General features: G+C 52.5%; 1 protein-coding gene and 1 long non-coding RNA gene across 4 annotated transcripts in view; one reads left to right on the top strand and one right to left on the bottom strand.

Moving 5' to 3' along the window:
• PISD (phosphatidylserine decarboxylase) overlaps positions 1 to 21,098 on the bottom strand; it is a 30,122-nt gene that overhangs the window by 3,178 nt on the left and 5,846 nt on the right. Inside the window, exons 1-3 of one of the 3 annotated variants that reach the window (XM_031670227.2) lie at positions 5,405 to 5,507; positions 1,932 to 2,165; positions 341 to 506 (exon numbers count right to left, since the gene is read on the bottom strand). In XM_031670227.2, the coding sequence (XP_031526087.1) occupies positions 341 to 506; positions 1,932 to 1,981 (216 nt within the window). In that variant the 5' untranslated portion in view covers positions 1,982 to 2,165; positions 5,405 to 5,507. Of the gene's footprint in view, positions 1 to 340; positions 507 to 1,931; positions 2,166 to 5,404; positions 5,508 to 17,706; positions 17,883 to 21,098 lie in introns of those variants that run through there. The other 2 variants (XM_031670226.2, XM_006218029.4) reach the window with 2 other exon arrangements.
• Positions 5,647 to 9,583, top strand: LOC140690986 (uncharacterized). Its single transcript, XR_012066410.1, has 2 exons — positions 5,647 to 8,967; positions 9,119 to 9,583. It is a non-coding gene; the product is annotated as an uncharacterized lncRNA (long non-coding RNA).

Below are 21,098 nucleotides of genomic sequence, written 5' to 3'. Positions count from 1 at the left end.
CCCTCTGGCATCCAGAAATTAATTTGGATTCTTCTCAAAATCAGCTCTAAGCTCTTTTCTGCCTAAACACAGGAAATGAGACAGACACCACTGGTTCTTTCCAGAAGCAGAGCCCCCACATGGCACAAATGCAGGCAAAGAGAGCAGGCAGGGGACAGCAGGCTGTTACAGTCACCTGTCTTCAGCCCCCATGGCCACTGACCAGCCCCACCCTCACCACCAACTCGCCTTCCAAGACAACCCTGCCAGCAGGCTCGGCCCTCACAGCGCCACCTCTATCTGACACAGCTCCAGGATTCTTGGGTCTTGGGGAGGCCAGGCCAGCAACCTGCACACTTACCCTGCTCACAGGCCTCCATCCCACCCGGCTGAGCGGCCTGAGGGCGCCGAGGGGCAGGAGGTAGTAGAGGACCGTCAGGGGCCAGGAGCGCAGTTTCAGGGCGGGTTTGGACATGCAGCTCAGCTGTCCCAGCCTCCGCCTCAGGGCCAGCTGAGGGAAGTGCAACCTGCAGGGCACATGGCCGCACACGGCCAGGGTCAGCGGAGGGCCAGCGGGCGGCCAGCGGGCACCACCCACCCTGGGCCAGCACATCTCCATTGAGTCGGCACCTGCCAGGCCCCCTCATCCCAACACACTGTGTCAGGCCAGGGGCTTGGCTGCCTCTGGTCGGCAGATGCACGCCTGGTCACTCCCACCTGCCTGGCAGTGAAGGCATGGAGGGGGAGGCCCAGCTCCGCGCTCCTCTCAGAGGCAGCAGCTTCTGGACCAAGTGCACTGAAGACAGTGCAGAGCCTGCTTCTTGGCCCCCACCCACCCCAGGACCACTCCGCCCCACAGGCTCTGAGATCTAGTCTGACCTCCCGGGGCCCCTGGCAGTGCAGGATCTGGGAAAATCTCTTCAAGGCTCCAGTCCTCTTATTTCCTCACCTGATAAGAGACTGGGCCTGACAAGATCACAAAGGAAAACACAGGAACCATTCCATCTGTCCTTGTGGCCTTCCTACCTCATGCCAGTTTCTCCAAAATAAACCGGCCAACCTTCAGGCCACCTCCCAGGTCTGCTGGGGCCACACACCTGACCCAGGCCCCTCCTCCAGTAAACGCTGGTGGGCCTTCCTCAGACTCCACCCACCAAAATATGGTGCATTCAGCACAGGCTCATCCTTGGGGAGTCGCAGAACCTGGGGTGAGCCTTTCCACCCACACCCTGGCCTCCTGAGGCTCAAAGGTGAGGCTGGAGTCACCTTGCCACATGCTTAGGCCCTAGGCAGTGCTCCATCAGAAGACCACACCTCCAGCCACTCTGAGAATGGCCCCAGGCCTCGGTTTCCTCATCTGCAAAAACACTGCATAGAGAATAAGGCCCCATCTGTGCCTGTGCACTCTCAGAACCCCTCTGTCCTCTGCCCCCGGTTCAACAAACCGAGGAACAAAGAGGCATCTCAGCTGATACTAAAAGCAGAAAAAAATGGAGAACTGAGCCCTGCAGTTCGATGATGGTGCTGGAAGGCACTGCATCTCTCTCACTTGCCAGACCCCCTGCATCCATTCTACCATCCCACCTCCTTTTAAGAAGGAGTTCTTAAAAGGTCCAGGAAGGGAAAGGGGCCAAGCAAAGCCAGGCACATCACTGCTCTCCCTCTGGGCTTCCCCCGCCCGCCTCACTCTGCAGAAGAAAGGGGACCAATCCCAGGGGAGCTGCGCCTGGACATTGGTCCACCAGCCTGCTGGTCCCCCAGTACCTGAAGCGGGCTCTCCGACTCAGGCCTCCTGGGCCGGGCCCCTCCAGCCGCGGGGGCTGGTCCCCCAGGCCCCTGCCGCCACCACCACCACCTCCACCGCGGGGCCGCTGAACGTGAACTCTGACCTTCCGGAGGTCGAGGCGGGGTGCGGCGGGGTTAGGATGCGGACGCAGCCGGCAGCATCTCACCATTTCGCCGCGCGGAGCTCAGGTCCTCGCCGCGCCTCAGACTGACACATGGTGGGCGGCACAGGGAGGCGGCGCCAGGCTCTTTCCCTTTGTCTCTCCTCCTCCTCCCTTCCCCCCAGGAGCTCTGGTGCTGTCACGGCTCCTCGGCTGGCCTCGCCAGGCCCCTGGTGGCTGGGGAGCCGCTTCCTGGCTGGGTAAGGTCCGAAGGCTCAGGGTGCAGGGGAGAGGTTGGGGCTGTTGCAGAAACAGGCACCGGTCACACACCTGCTCGGGGCCCGTGCATCAGCCCCCACCTCGGCCTGCTGTGTCCCTAGCCTGGCTGCCCGCTCATGGCAGATTGGGGACCGGGTGCCTCTGGCCACAGGATCTCGAGCAGGAATCTGAGCCCCACGCTCCGGGCCCAGCGTCGGCCTGTCTGCGGCAAGGGCGGCCTCTCCCTTGCCAGGACCTGACCCATTTTCCTTTCAGGTAACAGAGTAGCATCTGAGGGATGAGGGGGCGGGAAGATGGGAGAGGCGCAGCGGGTGAGACCCCGGCATCTGGCCTGCTCCCACTCTCCCCTCCTCCAGCCTGAGTCCCCACACCTGCCTCCTTGGACGAGAGCACCTGGGCAACCTCAGAGAAACCAGCCCTTCCCACCTCTCTGGGGAGGAATAGCACTTTGGCCGAAGGCTCCCAGGCTTCCCGTGAGGACACCCAGCCTCTGCAAGGCCCAGCGGCCCGCAGATACGCAGGTCCCGAGGATGGAGAACTGACCCAGCCCACCAATGAACAGGGCAGACTCAGACATGGCTCCACCTGCACAGGCTGAAGACCTGATGCCCTCAACAAACCCACCTCGGCTAAGGAGGTGAAACCACCAGCCTGGCACCTGCCGGACCCCTGTGTGCGTGTGGCTGTGGAAACAGGATGAGGCAGACTGTTTGGATGTTAGAGTAGATTTCCGCCCCAGCCCAGGACCACCCCTGCCAGCTCATCTCCCCAGCCCACCCACTGGTTGAGTGGCAGGAGAGCGGCCACCAGGACTCCTCCTGTCAGAGAGCCGGGCCACAGGCACCATGGACACTCCAGGTGAAGTCCTGCTAACTCCCATCGCCCCACCCCCGCCTCCCTCGCCTGGAAAACAGGTGACTGGCAGTTGAGCCTGGTGCTGGGCTCCAGAACGAGGCTCCTTCCCTGACTCTAGAAAGCTCAGACCGTGCGCACACACTGTGGAGGCAAGTGAGGCCTTGTGGGCCAGGACGGGAGCCCAGGCCTCCAGCCAGTTTTCCCCCGCTCTCTTACTGGTAGGACTGTGACCACTGCAGGTTTTGGTCAGAAAGGCCCATTCAGGAGCCCACAGGCAAACCCAGCTTAGCTCCAAACCTCAGGTCCTCACGGCAGATTCCCACCTGTGCCTTTGCACTTCATTCTCCCCCAGGGCCCCCAGTCCAGAGGGCTGGCTGTACCAGACAGCCCACCAGGGCAGGGCAGGCCTCACCCTCCTCCCACAGTGGAGGGGCTCAGGGAGGACCAGCAGTCAGGGAGCTGCTATCCAGAAAACACTCCAAAATGGCCCTGAGGGGCCGGACAGGAGGTCCTTAAACCTCAATCTAGTCTTGTCCCTACTCCACCTCCTCTTCTAAAATTTGACAGCAATCACCAGTGGTGGGCCCCAAAAGGCCTCCCAGGAGCAGACATGAATTCAGCTGTCCCCCAGGAAACGGTCCAGACCCTCTGGCCAGCTCAGAGCTGCAGGATGGAGGGAAGAGGGTCCCTGGCGATCCCCCTTTCTCACTTCTCAAGGGCAGAGCCACGTTCTCAGCCAGTAATGCTCCCAGCATCCCCATCTCAGAGCCCCACGTGCCCTCTGAGCCTCCAATGACCTCTGGAGGCCAAGACAGAGCTTCCTCCCTCTCTGGTTCCGAGTCCAACTTGGGGAGCTCAGGCCTGGATGAGTCTGCAAGGAGGGTGCCCTGAAGCCAAGTGCAGACACCATCCCTCCCTCCGTTCCTCAGGGACACTGTGGAGGGGAGTTTGGTGCTGTGACCAGTAGGACCTTAAAGTCATTACACGGCCTAAGGGCCAGCCATGTGGAACATAGGAACTCAGAGTGGCTTTGGTGGGGCACAGGGACACTGGTTACTGTGGTCCTGGCTGACCTCCTCCTACCCTTGCCCTGAAAGCTAGGAAAGGTCTCGCAAGTCACAGGCGCCCTCTTGGTCTCTGTTTCCTCATCTGGAAATGGGAAGGGTCTTTCCTTCTGCTTTCCTGCCTTGAGGCTCAAATCACAGCTGTGACCATGGCTGAGAAAGTTCTGCTCAGAAAGCCCATGTCTCTTGTCCACCCAAGAGTTTAGTGCAGCCTCATCCCTCAGACCTGGCTCCCCACGCCTGCCCTCCCTGTCCACACCCACACTCTGGGAGGACAGAAGTTTGCTACCACTGGGAAGATGGAAGGAACAGGGCAGAGGAGCCCAAGCCACAGGGCAGTGATGACAGAGGTGATGGCTCAACAGGTCACCTCTGTCAGGACGTGCTGTTCCGCGGGTCACACTTGAGTGGTGCTGCAACATTGCCTCCCACCCCTCACTGCCGAGGACGAAGGCCTTGCAGGCCCGCACTGTCCAGTCCAAGACAGCCTGAGAGTTGCTCCTGATCCCTGAGGGGAAAGCGCCCTGGGTGCCATTTATCCCGCCTGAAGCCTCAGCAGAAACCCCAGTGCCCCCAAATCACATGTCCCCAGCCTGTCTCGCTCCCACTCTGGAGAGCAGGCCAGGCAGCTGTATCCAGGTGAGGCCACCAACCATCCCTCCCCCCAAGTTTCAGGGCTAGAAGCAGACAAAACATCACAAGTGGTGACCCAGGAAAATGGATTCTTCCCAGGTGAACCATCTTCAGGAAGCCTTGCAAGAGAAGAGGAAGGAAGCAAAGAGAAGGGTCCAGAGGTGCCTCTTTCAAGGGCGGTGGAGGTGGGAACAGGACTCGGCAGGGGGTCTTTCTTAAATCCCTCCAAGGAAAAAAACCTTCTCTCCAGCAATCCTTAGCGGGGAATGAGGTTCTGGGGGGCAGGGTGTCCCCCTCCCCGCCCTCGGGTGGTACATGGTGACAATCTCAACTCATCCAGTTCCCACTGAGGATAGAGGAGTCTCCCTGCCCCTCTGATGCACGTCCCAGGCCCTTTCGGCAGCACAGAGGAAATGGGCCCGGAGCTCTCGGCGCAGGAGGGTTAGAGCCGCCGGCAATACCAGCATTTCCCTTTTCCGGGCCGTGGGGCAGGAGATGCTACAGGATGCGGAGGAAGTGAGCTCAGCCGGCGGCCCCGTGACCCCCGTGTGGGGCCAGGGAAGCCACAGCTTAATCAGGGCTGCGGGGTGGGCTCCTCGGGCCCTAAGCGGTAAGGGGCGACCTGCACCCCGGGAGCCGGACAGCCGCCGGGGTCGGCGAGAAGGTCTTCCAGACCCGCGCGGCGGGGCGGCTCGGACGCTCACTCACCGGCAGGTGGTCTGGTCCCGCTCGGCTTCCGCGCGCCGCCCGCCGCCGACTCGACTCACAGGGAGGCGCCGCCGCGGAAGCCTGGCTGCGGGCGGGCGCTCGGGCTCCAGCCACTCAGGCCGCCCTGGGGGCGGGGGCAGGAGGCCGGGCCAGACTCGTCAGCCGCGCCCCTCCCCCCAGCCCAGAGTCCCTTTAAGGGGAGGGGCGGGGCCGGGGTGGGGGCTGCGAGAACAGGCGACCAGTCCTGCCGGTCACCGGACTTCCTGGGGTGCCATCTCCTAGGGTTGGGGGCCCCCTGCCATGCTCGGCAGGGCTGGGCCTGGGACACCCCACCCCCACTAGCCCCTCCATCACCGGGACTTCACGTGCTGCGAACTTACCGAGGGCTGGCTTCTCTGGACTGAGCACAAAGCCACCTCCAGCCACCTTTGCTAGCCTCGCAGAGTGGCAGAAGGCATCTAAGCCCTGGCTCCTTCCCACACCCCACCCTGAAGACAAAAGCTGCTCCCCACCCACGCCCTCTCCTCCAGCCACACACACCCTGACACACACACACACACACACACAAAAACCCCTGGGGTAGACCAGCAAACAAGATCCAGTTGACAAGGTCCACCCCACCTCCCCCCACACGTAGGCTTCTTGCTGGGATCCAGAACCTGTGGGGTGATTCTCGCCTTATTTTTTTACCCCACTAGATGGTGGGACCCAGCCTGCACCGTCAGCACCCCACCCCCACGCCCACCTAGAGCACTGGGTCAACACAGGATGGAATGAACCAGCCTAACATGTTTTAGGGGAGGGGGAGGGTCTGGCCAGGAACACCACCACCACCCACCACTCAACCACAGGAAGCATATGGGATCCGGAGGTCCAGCAGCTGAACTCAAGCTGCTTCTGACCACTGGGAATTTACTTTCTAAAGCAACATCTGGACAGGAAGAGAGCCTACAGGGCTTGTGAAGAGCTGGGCAGCTAAGCCGGCATCCTAGACAGGATACAGTGCTGCCCAGACACAGCCCCACACACCTGCCCCCTCGTCCGATCCAGCCCCACCGAGTGACAAGCTACAGGCCTGGGATGAGACAGCGGGGAGGGGAGAAGATGGGTAGTGACCTACCTCATGGACTTCCAAGATATCAACACCTACAATGTGCAACGGGAGCAGGGGGTGCACAGGGTGGCAAATGCCTGACCGGCCACCTTCGCCCCCTAGCCTGGCCCCAGGGAGACTTCAGACCATGCACAGGAAGATACTGACACAGAATCCTAGCAACACTAAATCCCAGAACCAGAAAGCTGGGGAGACCGTCCTGACTTCCCCAAAGTCTGCATTGCGTCCAACCAAACCCAGCCCGAGGCAGACACGAGAGGGAAAAACAAGTCTGTGGATCAAAAGCGCAGGCTCTCATCCGTGGAGCAGCCTCTGGAGCGCTAATGCTCTCCACTGTGAGATGACCACCCGGGCCACTGCACGTCTAACCAGGGTGCCCCTGGAACGTCCCACGCAGAGCCTCTCAGGCTGGCTGATCGGTATTTAGAAAACTCATAAACCAGCTCTGAGATTAGCCCTCCCCACCTTCTAACCTGCCCTCCACCACGTGCCTCAGTAGGGAAATGCCTTCTGGATTCCAGACAATACTTAACATGATTTCTGGGAAAAACAAAAACCCTTTGATTGGTCTACTTTCCCACTCTAAATGAAGTTCCAGCCACATTTGGTACTTAATTTCCAGTCCTCCCTCTTTATTTGGAGTCCCCTGGGAGGCAGTGCCACCTAGCGCCACTGCAAGGCTCTGCAGGCCCCAGGCCACCTGGCCAACAGCACCTGTGGCCCGCTGCCGCTCCCTGCAGAGTGAACGCCCGGCACGGCTGTGCCAGGGAACAGAAGCAGCAGCGGGACAGGGGCGGCAGGTGCTCTCTGTTAATTCTCATTTCCCAAGGGGTGGCAGGGCCCCTTGTGGAGCATGGATGAGGAGCTGGGGCAGGTTATCAGCCTCACAAAAGCCTAGACACGAGCTCCAACAAACACGAAGTGCCCTCAGATAATTGTCACACCCCTGCCCAATTCTCCCCTCCTTGTCCCCAAGTGTTTCTCGGCAGTCCCACCAAACCAGATGACTTCTCTGAAGCCCAGCAGCGAGGAGGGGTGCAGCGGGATGGAGGAGACAAGGTGCTCTGAGCTGGAGCCCGGCCTGTCTGTTCCATGTCCCCTCCAGGCACTGCCCCGGGCTGGGAGGCAGGGGAGAGGAAAGCTGGAGTGGCAGCCACATTTCCTGGCAGGCACCTGAAGGAGGGCCCTGAGGCCCTGAGATGTTCTCCTGCTCCAGAAGGAGCCCAGGATTCTCTGAGGACACAGCTGGGCAAGTGGGAGGGTCTGCTTCCCACCAACTTGACTGTCTGAGCATTTTAACATTTATAATTGTTTTGTCTTGTAACACCTATTAGGTAAGAAGTAAAATAATACTTACTGAACCCCAACCCCCTGCCAGCCTGGGACCAGGTATTTACACAACTACCATTCTCACTTACCAACTTTATGAGGGAGTTAACAGCAGCCTGTTCACAGAGGGGAACAATAAAGCTGTAATAATTATAGGAAGCCGAAAACCATGCAAACTATGTTCAGCACTGTCCAGGGTCCTGGATGCTGGGGGCGGAGGAGCAATCTGAGTGCAGGCCGCTGGGGGTGTCCGGATAGGCTGATCTGGCTTCATTTCTTCTCAGAACTGGAACCCTGCACCACACATTTTTACAAATTCTGAACTGAGGCCAGAAACAAGGAAGCGATGCTAACACAGAGAATGAGCGCGGATGCGAGCCCACTGCTCCTGACTGGGGCCGGTCGTCTGCACAGCTGCTAACCTGCGACCTCGCCACAGGCCCCATGGCCTGGCCATGATGCCGACCAACCGCATGAGCATGCTCAGATGCAGCCCCTGCAGCCTGAAGGGTTCGGGGTGAACTTTCATCACGTCTGCAACATCCTTCCAGACAGCTCAGAGAGAAAACACACGCATACACACAGAGAAAGCAGACACGATACAACACTCCAGCTGGGCAGTCGAGTGGCGCGTGCAGGTTAACTCTCAACTCTTCTACTCTGCTCAAAAGCGCTCACAATAAAAAAAACTCAAAGACTTTGCTTTGAGCCACAGAAAAATCTCTAAATTCTACTACTTGGGAGAAAAACCCAAGACCATGATCCCCAGTCTCCTGCTCTGAGGTAAGCCCCCCACCCACTGCGGCTGCTCCACGCGGGGGACTCAGGACCGAATCCCTCACTCTGTCTGCTCAGCCCAGGCGCAGCCCGCGGGCTCCACGCCTGACAGGACCAGCCAGCTGCCGACCACGGCCCTCCATGGAGTTGGCTCCCAGCTCTGCAGGAGGAGGGTCACATGGACTCCTTTGGGGAAAGGGTCCACCCCTTCCACCAGGCCAGCTTTCCGACCCCTGCACCTCTGTCCTCAGGTCCACTCAAGGCAGAAGAGACACCTCGGACACCCCAGGACGAGGGGAGCCTGCCAGAAGATGCCATCCTGTGTGCAATGCGCAGCACCCAGGTGCTCACAGGAAGCCCTGGGGTCAGCACCCCTGATTGTCCCCCACCTGCCATCTGTCACCTGGTGACTCTGGGTTTGCAGACACTATACACCCGCCAGCCTCTTATTAAGACACCCTTATGAAGTGTTGTCCCCGCTTTTTGACTTACAGGGACGAAAGGACAGCGTATCTGAAATCACAGCTGCCACACAATGCAGACCCCGCGATGGATCCGAGTACCCCGGCAGCCTTCTGGCCTCAGCTGCTGCTTCCGCATGGCCATCTCTCCGCAGGAGCCCAGTGGCAACCACCCTCTGCCTGAGGCCAAACGCCAGGCCTGGGCGGCCCAAATGAACAGGCTCTTTGACCACGAACTCAGAGCTTTTCCAGGAAGGACACTGAGAGTTCCTGAAGAGAAATCTGGCAAAGGTCTCCTCTCCTCTCTGGGCACCCAGCACTCACTCGGCCACCTGCGGCTCCTGCCCCGAGGGCCCCGTGCATCCTTCGGGGCTGCCCAGTGCTGACAGCCTTGTTTCTGGAGGAACAAGGGTTCCTGGTCCTGTGCCATTCAGACTGAATGTTACATTTACAAGTACTCTGTGCCAATATAAACAGAGAATAAACACGTGAAAGATGCTGACGTGGACTCACATGTAAAGAAAAGCAAACTACAAAATGTATCAGGGCCTGAGTCATGATGCTCCGTTTCCTCCGCAGCTCGGACCACAGAGTGGCTCCACCCCCATCCGCCCAAGTCAGTAGTCACGAGTCACCTTCCATCTCCCCCTCCCTTACCCAGCCCATCAGTGCATTTGGTCCACTCTCCCCTCACAACATACCCAGAACCGAATGTGGACTCTCAAAAAAATACAACAAATTAGTGAATATAACAAAGAAGCAAACTCACAGACATAGAGAACTAACTAGTGGTTACCAGTGGGGAGAGGGAAGCGGGGGCAAGACGTGCGTGGGGGTTAAGAGCTACAAACTATTAGGTATAAAATTAATTACAAGGATATACCATACAACGTGGGGAGTAGAGCCAATATTTCATAGTAACTGTAAATGGAGCATAACCTTTAACACTGTGAATTACTATACTGCACACCTGTAACTTTAATAATATGGTACATCAATTATACTTTAATATAAAAATACCCAGAATCGAGTCCCCTCCCCCCCCACTGCTCCCACACCGATCCAACCACCACCTTCTCTTGCTGGGGTCCTGTCAGAGCCTCCTATCAGGTCTCCTAATCTGTCTCCACAGCAGCCAGGACAACCCAATCAGAACCCAGACCACTCAGCCTCCACTCACAGGCCCTCCAGCCCTGCTACCTCTGAGCCCTCTGTGCTCCAGCCACTCAGGCTCTTTGTTCTTCTTCCACAGGGACAAGCCCTCTCTGTCCACCTCAAGCCTCTGCGAGGCCTGCTCACCCCTCCCATCGGCTCGCCCCTCTGCTCACTCGCATGGAGCGAGTCCTTCCACCACTGCGCCGGTCCCAGGCCCGCTCTGCCCCAGCCCGGGACAGCTGTGCCCTTTACCTAAGTTTTCTCCCCGGCATTTCACCGCTTGACGTGTCCCTGTGCCCGTTTGTTTCTAACCTGTCTCACCTGCTACTAAGGGGAGCTCTCCAAGGACAGGACTCTGGCTCCACTCTCTGGTGGGTCCCACATCTCACCAGGGCCTGGCATACAGAGGGAGTGAGTTCAAGGAGACAGGAATCAGGCTCCTCTATGACAAATGTTTCACTAACATCCAGTGTGGTTCACGTCCTCAACAATACCAACAACAAACAGGTACAATCGCTTTTTTTAGAAGCCAAAAACAGAACACAAACCAAACAGGTGTTCAGACCCTTCCAGAGAGCAAGGCTACACCCAGGCATTCGGCCCGAGGAGAAGGCTGTGTGCAAAGAAGTGCTCGACAGCATCATTCACGAAGGAAAGAACTGCCAGGGCACCAGACCGAGTGCAGGAGCAGAGCCACTGAGAGCATGTACTTGCAAAACCATCGTGTAACAGCAATATGTACATGGCAAAAAAAAGGCAACATACAGAACAGGAGCAGCTGACCTTGAACAACACAGGTTTGAACTTACAAGCGGGTTTTTTTCCCCCCAAGAAATACGTACTACAGCACTACATAATTCATGAATGTGGAACCACACATACTGAGGGCTGCTTGTAAAGTTCTATGCATATTTTCGACTGCTGTTGGGGGTTTGGTGTCAGTGCCTCTGACTCCTGCACTCTTTAAGGATCAACTGTATATCCATTTAAAAATGGAGACTAAGGAAGTGAATGCATGAAAAATAAAGCCCATAATTACGCGCTCAGTCATCTGATGAGAAGAGGTGGGAATCATGACTGTCCTCCCCTGGTTTCCCACATTCTGTCAGAGTTACATCATCTCTACCATTTACTAGAGGATGAGGCTGGTTTCCACAAGGGGGCCAATACCATTCAATGGGAAAAGGACACCCTTTTCCACAAACGGTACTGGGAAAACTGGACATCCACGTGACTAAAGTAAGACCTTTACCTTATACGATATAAAAACAACTCAAAGTGGATCAAAAACCTAAACATTACACCTAAAACTATAAAATTCTTACAAGAAAACCTTCACGACATTGGTTTCAGCAATGATTTCTTGGATATGACACCAAAAGTACAGGCAATAAAAGTTCAAACAGATAAACTGGACTTCATCAAAAGTTATGATCAAGAGAGTGAAAAGACAATCCACAGAACGGGAGAAATATACCTTCTAACTTATGTATCAGAGAAGGGTCCACTATCCAGAAAAACAAAGAACTCCCACAACTCAGCAACAAAAAACAGACCAGCCAATTCAAAACTGGGCAAAGGGCTTGAACAGACATTTTTCCAAAGAAAATATACAGGAAGCCAATAAGCATGTAAAAAGATGCTCAATATCATTAGTCCTTGGGAAACACAAATCAAAACCACAATGAAATGTACTTCATACCCATCAGGACGGCTATTATCAAAAATAAGTAAGTGTTGGTGAGGATGTGGAGAAACTAGAACCCTTACGCATTGCTAGTGGGAACGTAAAATGGTGCAGCCACTGTGGAAAGGTCTGGCAGTTCCTCACAAAGTTAAACACAGAATGACTGTATGATCTAGCAATTCCACTGCTGGTTTTACACTCAAAGAACTGAAAGTTACTTGTACACCAGACAGATACTTGCACACCAATGTTCACAGCAACACTATTCACAAGAGCCAAAGTGGAAACAACTCAGGATCTATCAACAAATGGATAAACAAAACGTGGTACATCCATACACTGGAATATTGTTCAACCTTGAAAAGGAATGAAACTTTGAAAAATGCCACAACGTGGATAAATCTTGACAATATTTATGGTAAATGAAACAATAAGCCAAACACCCAAGGACACACGTTGTATGATTCCACTTACATGAAGTACCTAGAAGGCAGAGGAGAACAGTACTTACCGGGCGTAGCGGGGAGGAGAGCAGGGAATGGTGCCTGACAGGTACAGAGTTGCTGTTTGGGATGATGAGAAAGTTCTAGGAATGGACAGTGGTGATGGCAGCAAAACAGTGTGGGCGTATTTAACACCTCTTAAAAGTGGTTAAATCGTGTCCCCACTCAGATTCCTATGTTGACGTGCTAAACCCCAAACGTGATGGTATCTGAGATGGGGGCCTCTGGGAGATAATCAGGCTTACATAAGGTGATGAGGGTGGTGCCCTTATAAAGAGAGACTTCAGAAAGCCTGCTGCTCTCGGCCATGGGAGGACGTGGTCCGCCAGCCCGGAAAGAGCTCACCCTGATCTCAGCCTTCCCAGCCTGCAAAGCTGTGGGAACATAAAATTCAGTTGTTTCAGCCACCTCAGTCTACAGGGCTCTGTTACAGCAGGCTGAGCTAACACAGCACATTTTACCAAAAGTTAAAGGAGAGAGAGGACAAAGACAGAAGTACCCCTAAGACTCCAGGTAAGGACACACGACCAAAATATTTTGGAATGGTTTCCGTGAGGAGAGGGAGAGAGGGTGCCATTACTAGTCAGAACAGGCAGCAGAGTCACCCAAAGTAACCCAGGAGAAGACAATGAGCGGAAGGGACAGACGGAGGCGGGGTGTGCGCTCAGGGACGCACACGAAGACTGACACACACGGAGGACACAGTGGACAACAGAAGGAAGGTGAGGGCGGGTGGTCTCCAGGTCCTGTTCCCTGAGCTGCACTCCCCTAGGGTTACAGGTCCCCCATCTCATTGTAAGCAGATGGGGCAGGGGATCCCAGAGATAGAACCAGGCATGTCTTTCTTGACACAAGAGAAGCCATTTTTGGCCTAAGCCATTAGAGAGCTAAGCCAGGACACAGTGCTTGTCCTTGAACACGTCGTAGTCTTAAGGGAAGTGAGGGAAGACAGGAACAAAGGACAGGCAGTCAAGAACCAATAGGTCAGCAATAAAACAGAGTCCCAGTTCCTCCTCAGGGGGCGTGCACAACTCTGACACGCATCTTTGAGTTCTGGAGAAACTAAGGCTCCATCCAAGCGGAGGACGGAAGGATGATGTTGACCCTCAGGACTTCAGTCAACTAAAGCTGGGACTCTGTCGACCTGGCCCCAAGTCTGTGCTGAGCTCTCCTCTGCTCAAGCCAGCCCTTCATGGATGTGCACGGACTCTTGGCTTAAAACTTCCCCAACTCTGTTGTTCACAGAGACGCTGCTTTGGGATAGATCCCCGGTGTTCTCCTTACTTGCTACAAGTGATAAATCCTTTCTTCTCCCGCTCTTTGGCTTGGTGTGTCTTTTGGCTCGACACCCATCAAGAGGAGAACCCAGTTTGCAGGTAATGCCATGGCCCCCAAACCCACGTTTCATGTTAATGACCTCTGACCTCCCACACATTCTCTCATCCAGTGAGCAAAATGACATCACCGGCAATACAGAAAGGCGTTCCTGGATGCCCACAGCACAAAGGATGTGGCCCTGGCTACCTGCACTCAAAGCACAGGGGTGGAAGGCAGAGGAGCCGTAAATGGGTGATGACAGCTTCTATAAGCAATCACTCCCAATATTTAATCGTGATACTGTCATTTATAAAATTAAGAAATATCTATTTCTTATAATGACCAAAATAACCAAAATATATTTCTTGAATGTATCTGGACAGGGTTTCTGGCTCACAGCTTCCGGAACCCTCGGAATTTCCTGAGTGGTAAGAGCAATGGAAGCATCTTTTGTTACGTTTGGGCTTTTGTCCTCAGTTCCTGAAATGTATTCAAAGCCTTCAAGGTGAACCAGTTACCCTGTTGTTCCTAAAAAGCCCCTTTCCATCACAGCTGGGCTCATGTCAAAGATGTGACTTTTGGAAAGCCCTTAAGGATGGGAGCTGGTTGCCAGGGGAACCAACTAGAATAGAGCATTGGAACAGTCCCATCTCCCTGATTCCCAGGGCAGGGAGAGGGGCTGCAGGGTGACTCAGTCACCAATGGCCAATGGCTTAATCCTTCATGCCTGTGTAATGAAGGCTCCGTAAAATCCAGAAGGATGGCACTGGGAGAGTTTACAGGTTGGGGAATCAGACTGGTTCCATGTGCCACTGTGCAGTGCCCCAAACTCCATGAGGACAAACGCTCGCTTGTTGGGGACCCCACACTCTGTGTCTCCTCATCTGACAGTTCACTCTTACCCTTCCATATCATCTGTAATAAGCAGGTCATCTAATCAGTACAATGTTTGAGTTCTGTGAGCTGCCCTAGCAAGTTAACTGAACCCAAGAAGGGGGTCGTGGGAGCCTCTGATTTAGAGTCATTTGGGCAGAAGAACCTGTTCGTGCAAACAGCATCTGAAATGAGGGTGGGGGACATCTTGTAGGAATGCGCCCTTAAACTGTAACCCAAGGAGGGGTCACTGGAACCTCCAATCTACAGCCAGTCGGTTAGAAGCACAGATGGCAACTTGGACTTGGGATTGGCACTGTTTAAAAAAAAGGAAAAAAAAAAAAAAAGAAAGAAAGAAAAACAACAGACCCAAAATGGAGTCATCAAACGTCAGCAAACCAAGACTGAACACCTAACCTAACTGAAGTTTCAGCCTTTCCAAGGAATGTGACCTTTAACCAGTCAATCAAGAATTACCTGGTCAGTACTAGTGAAGTATTCTGCCTGACAGACACCTGCCTGCCCCCAAAGGAAGGTCACCTTGCCTGAAACAATCCATTCTTTGCTTAATAACTTCTGTATCCCACCTTCTTCTGCCTATGAAAGTCCTCCATTTTGTCCTTGGAGCTCCCTTCTACCTACCTGCTAGACGGGATGCTGCCCGACTCATGAATCACTGTGTCCATCGATGGACAGATGGATGAAGAAGTCACAGCACACAGCTACATATATACACACACACAGGATGGATGAAGAAGTCACAGCATATACATACATATATACACACATACTGGACGGATGAAGTAACAGCATACACATACATACACACACACACACACACACACACGGAAATGTTACTCAGCCATAAAAAAGGAGGAAATCCTACCATTTGTGACATGGATGGGACTTGAAGGTGTAAGTGAAGTGACTCAGACAGAGAAAGATGAATACTGTATGATCGCACTTGTATGTGGAACCTTTAACACCTCCCCCCAGCTCCGCCCTCAACTGAACTTACAGAAAGAGAACAGACTGAGGACAGCAGAGGAAAGGGGAATCAGAGGAAGGGAGCCAAAAGATAGAAATTTCCAGTTTTAAGATAAATTAGCACTGGGGATGTAACGTCCAACATGACTGTACTTAATATTGCTGTACTGATGTACAGGAAAACTGCTCAGAGAATTAACCCTAAGAGTTCGCATCACAAAGGGAAATTTTTTTTCTATTCTCCTTTCTTTTTATCGTATCTATGAGATGATAATGTCAGCTGAATCCACTTCACAACATATCAAACCATCATGCTATATGCCTTAAACTTACAGTCTCTCAGCAAAACTGGGAATAATTAAATCAACTTTTAATTTACAAAAATATGTATGTATGGAGAGATTTTCTGGAAAGATAAACCAGAAATGATAAAAATGCTTGCTTGCTTCGGGAGAGCAGGAATGGGATTAGCAGATGTGGCGGAGAGTGGAAGGCTCATTTTTATGTAATCCCTTCTTTACTACTGCGATTTTTACATGATCATATTTTATTTAAAAAAATTAAAACTATCTTACTAAAAATAAAAATTAAATTAATAATATCTGTTCCTAAACACAGCCAAAAGCCTAGAAGAGCTATGTTCACCAACCCACAAAGCAGTTAACACTTGCTGAAACCTTACAACATCTACTGTGCCTGGACCATTTTGCCTTCATAAGATGAAATGTTGTCCAACCTGCAAACCCAGGAGCCACCTCATTCAACCAAAATAACAGGGTCTAACTTAAGCCCAGTTCTTCACCACTAAGAGCTTCAGACCTCTGGCTGCACCAGGCCACTCCTCTCCAGTGTCCTCTCACTGTCCAGAAGCTAGAATTTATGAGCTACTCAACCCTGTCCTCCCTGCAAACAGTCGTCTTTCAGGCTCCGACTCCCGCCTGGCACTGATCCCAATCACAGAATGGCGGACGCTACAACCACCGACACCAGCCCTGTGTGACTGAGAAAGCAGCACATTCCTTCCAAGCGCAGATTCTCTTGGGGTTCCTTTGAAATGAGTGGGAATTTGCTGAAAACACGCAAGCTCATCACAGGGTGAGTCAGGGAAGCCACCTTGGGTCCGGCCCTTGAGTGGGGTCAGGGATGACAGTCTCACAAGGACTCTGCTGGTCTGGAGGAGGAGGAGGATACGCTCACGGAGGAGAATGTCATGGTATGAAATAAACAGAGTTCAGCAAACTTGGAAAGTGTGACTCTCACGCTACGCTTACCCTTCACCGAAAGCGTTCTGTAATGTGCTACCAGAAACAGAAAACCCAACGGAAAGTGCCGCATCCAAGTCCACATGGCCACCAAGGACTGGGCCCCTGGCCGATGGATTCAGCTGAGCTGGTACCGACGTGCAGCGGCTCATGAGGAAATCCAAGCGCATCACCCCAAATACCAGTAGTCTCTGCTTTCACCCCTCACCCCCTTTCACCCAGGCTATCAGGGTCCACAGACATTTCAGATATTTCACTTGTTAAATTAGGGCTGGAAAGAAAGCAATTTTTAAACTTGTACCTTTATATTCAATTTCAGTATTTACTGAATGTCTACATCAAGTTAAGGATTATCCTGGGCCACAGACAGCACAGGTGAGTGAGACAAGTCATCACGCACCACGCGTGGCTGGATGAGATGGAAGCCTGCCCTCTTGTACCGCCCGACCACGGGGAGAGCACTCTGAGAAATAATGACAAAGGAACTTCATTATTTCAGTCTGGTTCCTGATGAGAACTTGTCCACATCACAAAAGTCAACCGTTTCAGCTCATCCTCAGAGAGAACGGCCAGTACACCGGCCCCAGTATAAAGCATGAACTCAGGGGGCTCCGGCAGCAGGAAATTTCCACTTGGAGCCCCGGGGAGGGTCTGGAGACAGAGGGAAGCCGACATAACACCGAAGGTGTAACTTCTGCATTGGCCCCAAACCCGCTGGAGACATGAGTGCCTAGAAAGCACTGCTCACTTTTTCAAACAGTTCAACTGCAGGCAATTTACAAAGTGACAGACAGTTGTGCGACATGCGGACTCAAGGTAGCTCCACTTTATTCCTACCTCCCAGTGACCAGCGAGTTTGGGGGGGACCTCCAGCCCCCGCTTCTCCCGCTCTCGCTCCTGGTACTTCTCATACTGCCGGTAACCTGCATACCCGCCGCCCGCCGCAGCCAGAATGGGCAGGGGGCGCAGCAGGGACAAGGTTCGGGCAGGGGCAGTGTGGACTTTTCTGGCATCTGTAACAGAAAACAGGAAGATGTTGAGCCTGGGAGGAGAAAACAGGCTGAATCATGCAAACACAGTGCCAACAGGAGGCCCAGGAGGAGCCCTCAGCAGAGCCACTGGACCCAGAGGGCTCTCACAGGCAGGTGCAGCCTTGAGTCACTATGAAGACCCTGCTGCCTCCAAATCCTGTAGAGGGACCAAGCATCTTTCCTGTGAAACCATGCTGCTCCTCAACTGCCCCACAGTTACTGAACTTCAGATGAGAACATTGAATTGCAAAGAAGTCGGGAAACCAATCAAGGTTGCCCAGCTGGCCACCAACAGGGCCAGGACGGGGACAGGTACTGCTTCTCACCCAGGGCTCTCTGATCTTACTATCCAGGCCCAGTTCTGACTGGACACTAGCATTCTCTCAAATGCAAAACCCCATGAGCTCTTACAATTCCACCATAAAAGACAAATATCTTATTTTCAAAAACATACTAAGGATCTGAATAGACATTTCTCCAAAGAAGATAAATGAATGGCCAGTAAGCACAGGTAAAGATGCTTAGCATCTGTTATGGGCTGAACTGTGTCCTCCCTAGAATTCACATGCGGAAGTCCTCGCCCCCAGCACCTCAGAATGTGACTTTACTTGGACACAGGGTCTCTACAGAGGTGATCAAGATAAAATAAGGTCAGAATGGGTGGCCTCTAGTCCAACGCAATTAGTGTCCTTATAAAAGGAGAAAACTTGGAGACAGACGTGCGTAAGGGAGAATGCTACTTGAAGATGAAAGCAAAGATCAGGGTGATGCTTCCCCAAGCCAAAAAATCCAAATATTGCCGGGAAAGCCATTAGAAGCTAACCGAAAGGCATGGAACAGATTGCCCTTCACACCCCTCAGAAGGAGGCAGCCCTGTGAGACCTTGATCTTGGACCTCTATTCCTCAGAACTGTGAGAAAATAAATTTCTACTGTTTAAGCCACTCAGTTCGTGGTACTTTGTTCCAGCAGCCCCAGCAAACTGATACACCATCATCAGTAGTCAGGGAAATGCAAATCAAAACCACGATGAGATACCACCTCACACTAGGATGGTTATAATCAAAAAGACAGATAAGTGTTGGCAGGGCTGTGGTGAAACTGGAACACTCACACACCACTGGTGAGGTTGTAAAATTATGGGGCTGCCATGGGGAAAACAGCTTGTCAGTTCTTCAAAATGTTAAACATGAAATTCCTATATGATCTGGCAATTCAGCGCTCAGAGACGTGAGACATACATCCACACAAAGACTGGCACAAGAAGGTTCCAGAGCAGTGTTGTTCGTAACAGCCAAAAAGTGGAAACAAACCAAGTGTCCACCAACCAATGAATGGACTTTAAAAATGTGGTTTTTCCGTACAATGGAATATTATTAAATAATAAAAAAGGAATGAAGTATTGACACCTTCTACAACAGGAATCTTGAAAACATCAGTTAGAAGAAGCCAGCCACAAAAGGCTGCACGTTGTATGATTTCACATCAGTGATGTGTCTGGTATAGAAAACACACTACACAGACACAAAACAGGTCAGCAGGTGCCAGGGACTGGGGGTGGGGAGAAATGGGGAGTGACAGTTTAGTGGATCAAGTGCTGTCATTGTGGGGGGCGAGGAGGGGATGAGCATGTTCTAAAATTAGTGGTGATGGCTGCACAACTCTGTAACTATATGAAAAAACGGTGACTTGCACGCTTAAAATGGTGAATTTTATGGTATGCGAGTCATATCTCAATAAAGCTGTTATTAAAACAAAATCTCGGGGTGGGGGGAGGGTATAGATCAATGGTAAAGCGTATGCCCAGCATGAACGAGGTCCTGGGTTCAATCCCTAGTACCGCCATAAAATAATAAGTAAATAAACCTAATTACCCCTCTTCAAAAAAAAAAAAAACAAAAAACTCCAGCACTGAGTTCTCAGAGGAGGGTAGAAGCTCAGTGGCAGAGCATGTGCTTAGCACGAGGGAGGGAGGGAGGGAGGGAGTGGGGTAGGAAGGAATCCTTTCTGAGAGCCGAATTCTCAGGAGCCTGTGAAAACCAAAGCACGTGTCCCCTGCACTGCCCTCTGCTTCCAACGGGAGGAAATCGTCCTGCTCTGTGTCACTGTCCCCCTACTCCACCTTTTGGCTGTTACTGTTGCTGTTCTTTTTTTTTTAATGAGTGAGTATGGATGTCATTAATCTCTTCCATCTTCTAATTATTCTTACTGAACCCTTACCACTTAACCACTAAATACTCTATCTCTGACTGGAAGGATTTGTCAAAGCAAGAAACTTTTTTCTCTCTTTCTGGAATATTTGGTGACAAGAGAACTGCGTACCCTCCCTCCCTGCACTGACCCAGCATCCTGGACTGACTGGTCACGCTCTACTCAATGCTGTCTGCTACACGGGTCCTTTCTTCAACTGCCGGCCTCTTTCTCTGGCCTTCCCAAGGCTTACTTTACTCCCCACAAAAGGGAACGGTAAACAGAGGGCGCCCTGCACTCCTGACCACCTCTCTGCTGGGTCTGTCACTTTACAAAGGCACAGATTTTGGGCAGATCCAAGGTTATGGCTCAATTTCCAAGGCTCCGCCTCTATCCTTTATGTGATTCCTACGCTGTCCAGCAGGCCAGTCCCAACTATAATTAAATAAGCAGCCCCCAGATGTGCCCCTGTGAATTATCATAATAAGCCCTTTGTTTTTGTTCTCATTAACCATCTCATTTCATTCCCAAGGTACTCTTACTGGGTAGTTAAAAATAGCTTTCAGTATGATAAGAATAAAAAGCATATTGAGCTTATTAATAAAGACAATAGACATTTTTCTATGGGTTCAAATAGCTGCTTCTAAGATCAAAAAAGTTGATAACCCAGTGTTGGTAGGGGTGTGGGGAACCGATGTAGTCACGAGTACCTCCTGCTTAGATGAGTGTAAACCTGGGACAACCATGAGGAGAGCAATCTGGCCCAAACAGCAAATTGTAGAACACATCAGCCTTTTGATCCAACAATTCTCTCTACAAATTTATCCTGAGGATGTACAGAGATATGTTACCACAGAACTGTCTGTAGCAGAAAAAGACCAGAAGCAACTTAAATGTCCAACACCAAATGGTGCAGTCTTACAACAGAACCCTATCTGGCCAGAAAAAAACAGTGAGGTAACAGCAGCTAATGCTTCAGGGGTAAAGGGGTAACTCCACGCCAGGTACT

Source organism: Vicugna pacos, chromosome 32 (genome assembly GCF_048564905.1).
Source record: "Vicugna pacos chromosome 32, VicPac4, whole genome shotgun sequence".
Taxonomy (NCBI): Eukaryota; Metazoa; Chordata; class Mammalia; order Artiodactyla; family Camelidae; genus Vicugna; species Vicugna pacos.
Note: the sequence above shows the minus strand (reverse complement) of the source record. Positions and strands in the feature narration are given on the sequence as shown.